Source organism: Mastacembelus armatus, chromosome 16, assembly GCF_900324485.2.
Source record: "Mastacembelus armatus chromosome 16, fMasArm1.2, whole genome shotgun sequence".
Lineage (NCBI taxonomy): Eukaryota > Metazoa > Chordata > Actinopteri > Synbranchiformes > Mastacembelidae > Mastacembelus > Mastacembelus armatus.
The window spans coordinates 22,399,620-22,404,706 of NC_046648.1; the positions used below are offsets into that span (position 1 = coordinate 22,399,620).

The window sequence follows — 5,087 nt, forward strand, 5'->3', positions numbered from 1 at the left end:
ATCCTGTTAGTGTTAGCATAACTACCCATGAGATGTGTCTAGAACTTGATTGGGGTCCAGCTTATTAATCACTGAATGAGTCAGGAGATCAGTTGCAGAAAATCCTGGAACAAGTGGCTTTGTATTGTAGTCTGCTGAATGCTCATACTTGCCTTGTTTGCAATGAGCCCTGATTAAATAAACTTGTAGATGTCAAAAGTTAAATTGTCGTTTTGTACCTGCAGCTAAAAGTTAAAAACTCAGTGAAGAATCTAATTTAATTCCTCCATTTTAATGTCTACCAGTGTTTTTCCTTTTCTTTTCTCAGGAATTGCCACATTTCCATCAGCATCAGACGTGAGTGCGTGTTGACACTGTGGTCGCTTGGATTTGACTGCCATAGAGAGCTTTGAATATAAAACGACTTAATGCACGCTGAAACTCTGTGTGAAGGAAATCTGTGCCGACCTGAAAGCACCTGCTGATCTATTCATGCCAATCATTTCTAAGAGTTCGCTGTCTGCTGCCTTCATGATATCAACTATAAACACACATCTGCATCTACTACATGTAGAATCTTTTAAGTTTTCATGAAAATTGCATATTCAATCCATATCAGTATTTGTTGTTGTTGTGTTGTCTGTTTGTTTATTTTAGCAGGGGTGTGTTTTTGCATCCAGTCTAGGTCATTCAAAGTTTATCGTTCATCTGTAGAATTGACTGATTTGCATTATCATATAAAACACTCTCATACAAAGAGGTAGCAGTCACAGGCTGAGGAGACGAGCCAGATGTTCATGTTCAACAACTGGAGAAACTTGAGTTTGGTAAGCAGATATCCAGAATCTCAACACAGCTTTCCTCTTTTTATCTTTCTTCTTATTTAAACGACTTTTTACTTACACTAAAATAAAGTCCTGGTGCGGTATAGGGGCCTATTTTCTGACGCGGTCTTGTACTCTAGGACACTGTGCTAACAGACACAATATCAGACATAAACAGGATCTGAATGATTGCAGTCCAAAACCAAAAGAACTCTGTGAGTGTCTAACTGCTAACTCAGCTCTGATGTTGGATCTTTGTCGACAGGGGGTCAACATGGAGCAGATTGTGTTCGTGATCCTCCAGCTTACAGGTGAGACTTGCTTTCTGAGATGATTGACAGACGACTGAAACAAGTCGTCATGTCGTGTCATTTTCCAGCCGTGTGGTGTATATTGTAGCTATTGAACTACCGGCAGCTCGGCAGCAAGAAGCAACTGTGTTATAAGTTCTAAGTTGTGAGATTTTAGGGAAACCATTTAGTTATGATGTATTTATACAGATACACTCTAATTTCCTAATCAATTTACAGGGAAATCCTACACTTTAAGAAATCCATTTCTCTTCTCAGGTTTCTGTGTCTCCACTTCCCATCCAAACATCTACTACTTCATTGGGGAAAATAAGACTTGGCAGGATGCACAAACCTACTGCGTCACAGAGCACATTACACTGGCTGAAATACAGAGCCAGGAGAACCTCACTGCAATCATGAGCACACCAGCCAATGGATACCAGAACAAGGCCTGGATAGGGCTGTCTAAGTCCCCACAGTGGTTCTATGTGGATGGACAGCTAGGAACATTTTTATTCTGGGATTTTGGACAACCAGACAACATTAATGAGTGTGTGATCATAAATGCTATTGGACTCTGGGTCGCTGTCAGCTGCTCAGACACAAGACCTTCCATTTGTTCTGATGGTGGGTATACTGTAGAAATAGGTCATGTAGAACAGACGTTCCCATTATTCCACTAAACGTATCTGGTATCCCCAGTCACTTTACAAGATGTTACATTCAAACCATGTGATGAGCTCACAAACCACCAGTGCTTATCAGACTGTCTCTGGCCCTGATCCAATGTGACACTTATTTATGTAAATGTTGCTCAGTGCAGATTCAAGAAGCAGCGTAAAAACAACATCAAACAGAACTTCACAGGCAACAGCACCATCATGAGGTCAAACTGGAAAACACAAATAAATGACCATCACAGTCAACCAACTGGTGACATGCAGATTGACTAGAAACAAAGCTTGATTTGAATTACTTCTGACACCACAACATTGTTAAAGAGAAATAGTGAGTTTCAGGCAGCTGAGTTCTGATTCAGTGAATGCAATAAACCAAAATGTGTATTCAAAGGATTAATTAGCACTAGTTTGTTTTTTTTTTGTTGATGTTGTTTTTTTTACTTTGCTATTAACCCCTGGGGTCTAAATGCAGTCGCTCAAGCTATAGTGAAAACCTGTGTATAACTGTTTCTTCTTCTTCACTGTCTCTGCAGGTAACAATTACATCATTGTTAAACAACAACTGACCTGGAGCAATGCTGTAATCAACTGTCAGTCTCAAGGTTTAACTCTGGCCAAAATACCTGATTTATTAACAAATGGTATAATCTATAGTAAGATGCTTTCTGCATGGATATGGGACCTGTGGATTGGACTCAGAAAAATTCAAATCTGGCACTGGTCAAATAGCCAAAACTACACGTTCTTAAACTGGGAACAAGGGCAACCAGACAACCTGAATGGAGCAGAAAGTTGTGCAGCCATGGCAATGAAAGATGGAACCTGGACCGATGAGCAGTGCAGCACAGCAAACCCTTTCTTCTGCTATGGAAGTAGGAATCACTCAGGCATTTGTTTTAAAGTTTCAGCTAGGTGCCACATGTGACATGCAGAATTTATTCATTATAAAGTTATTATAGATCCAAGTCAGAAAATTGATAAGTATATTTCCAAAATAATATATTTTCTGCTTTAGTCTTACATAATACAAAGTAATTGAGTTTAGACTGTCAGACAGAACAAGGTTATCTAGGATATGATGATGGGCATTTTTCTTTTTTTTTCTAATAATTGATCATAAAAAATAATGAGCAGATCCTTTATTGAACACACTATGGAGGGTGTAGTGCTCCACATGTTAACTTCACTGCAACAAAAGCTAAAGCCATAATTTCTTGTTGGTAGGTGCTGGCTGCCATTTCTGCTGTTGTCAAACAGCACAAGCAGTGACGTCTGTAAATTTGTATTTTCTCCTTCTGTTCATTGGAAGTGGCTCATGCTGCTGATGCTAAATACAAAGTCATGAAACAAAACCAATACTGCTGCTTTTTCAGACCAAAAGACCAAACTACTGAATTTTTAGTCACTTTAGACACAAAGTAACAGCAAATCCTCACAAATGACAGACACATTTTTACGGCAGTAGTTCATTATTGTGTAAAATCCATTAAAGGGAACTCAAACATGACCTAAATACCACAACTATATTTACAAATCTGGACTTAATCCTAATTTTACTGTGAAAGTTGAAAGATGTTTAAGAAACTAGTTTATCATACCAAACTTATTACTTTACATTATTTATCATAAACACGGATGTGAGGTGTCCAACTGTTATTTGTGACCCTGTGTAGTGTATAAGTTACACACAAGAGTGGTCAGGATGAAGATCCAGACCAGCGCTGATATGGACAATCCAACCAGCAGTGCCAACCTGCAGCAGCAGGTACTGTGTGTGTGTGTGTGTGTGTGTTTGTGTGTGTGTGTCTTTCTTCTTGTGGTCCTCACAGTTACTGTGGTCTATGTGAGGGTTAAGACTTAGACATTTAGTTGTGATGGTCAAAGTTACATTGACCTGATTTAGGTTAGGGAGTGAGTGGGAGAGAGAATTTATACAAGTGAGAAAACAATTTCTCTCTTCCTCAGCTCAATGCAGCATTTGCTAATAAGGGTTTTACTGACTTCAAAATAACCTGGAAGAAGCTGCCAGAAAGACAGAAAAACATCCCCAGTTGATACACAAAGGTACACACACACATTTGCACATGAACACATCATGAATCTTCTTCATCATGAATCTTCTGCACATATCAAACACTTTTTCCTTTCTGTTCAGATGCTTGCTGACAGTGTGAGACCAACTCCCAGAAGGAAGCTCAACAGCACTGTTCATAATGCTATGTTTCACTGTATGTAGTTCACCATCAGCAGTTTGCAGGTATCGGCATGTATATTTTTACCTTGTGTTTATTATGTCTGCAGTTAGAGTGCAGTCTGAATAAATCAAGTACCATACATCTGCAGTGTCAAAATGCAGCTTCTCTGTTTTCAGTTTTGAACCAGACAAACAAAAAAGAGAAACAAAAGGCAAATGTCACAGCAACAGAGACTCAACCAGATCATTTACATTTAATTTTCATGGTTTGAATAGGAAATCTCCTCAGATTTGTTTGCTCGTCTCCTTTCTGTAATCTTTGGTAAACCACAGCAAAATGACATGTTCACACACAAAGCAATTCATTCAAATATTAATGCTGTTTGTACTTAATGCTGCAGTGTACTGTGGTGTTTTAGGTAGTAGCATGTGGAAGAGCTTTACTGATTCAACCCAGTCAAGCACCTTAGGGATGAAGTGGAGCATGCACTGTGAGATGGACAGAACAACAGAACTGGAGCTCACTAACACTCTTGGAGCTGAAGGCAGCAAGTTAAATGCTGTCACACCAAAGTTACATTAATATAAAAGTCATACCTTATGTCAGAGCAAGAACATATACAACAGATTTACACACTTCAGGTCTGATGTACTAAGAAAACATCACTGTACAAATATGTTCTGCTTTTTTTTTTTATCATGAGAGGTGTTTGAGGGCAAGGCCTGATTTCTTTGGTAGCTGTTCATTAAGCAGCTCTTGCACTCTGTGGTTAAAGCATCGCTCACAGGCAAAGGTCAGGGGTGGAAGTGAATACTGCAGCATTTACTTTGGTCACAGTTAAAAACAAACACAGTTCCTGAAAATGCTAGTTATAATATTATAATAGTATTTGGCATATCTAAATACTGCCTGGTGACCTGTCCAGGGTGGACCCCTGCCTTTCACCCAAAGAGAGCTGGGATAGGCTCCAGCTGATCCCTGAGAGCCTGGTTAGGACTAAGGGGGTCTAGATGATGGATGGGTGGATGTCTAAATACACAAAGTGAAATGCAGTGATATACAAGTGGACAAACAAGTACACAGCACAGATATTGTTTAGGAAGAATCTGTTGTTGA

The 5,087-nt window shown here is 39.2% G+C and overlaps 1 protein-coding gene across 1 annotated transcript; it reads left to right on the top strand.

The window, feature by feature from the left end:
- Window positions 1-445: 445 nt before the first annotated feature.
- On the top strand, window positions 446-3,831 carry LOC113136763 (C-type lectin domain family 4 member F-like). Its single transcript, XM_026317797.1, has 6 exons — window positions 446-806; window positions 1,069-1,114; window positions 1,373-1,723; window positions 2,310-2,366; window positions 3,450-3,541; window positions 3,742-3,831. The coding sequence occupies exons 1-6, from the start codon at window positions 771-773 to the stop codon at window positions 3,829-3,831; spliced, it is 672 nt and encodes a 223-aa protein (XP_026173582.1). The 5' UTR covers window positions 446-770.
- The last annotated feature ends 1,256 nt before the right edge of the window (window positions 3,832-5,087 follow it).

Excerpts from the sequence above, each read along its gene's own strand:
- LOC113136763 (XM_026317797.1), top strand. The coding sequence starts at position 771 with ATGTTCATGTTCAACAACTGGAGAAACTTGAGTTTG. Across the intron at positions 1,724-2,309 it reads ACCTTCCATTTGTTCTGATG|GTAACAATTACATCATTGTT; the intron begins GTGGGTATACTG and ends CTGTCTCTGCAG. Across the intron at positions 2,367-3,449 it reads GAGCAATGCTGTAATCAACT|TGTATAAGTTACACACAAGA; the intron begins GTCAGTCTCAAG and ends GACCCTGTGTAG.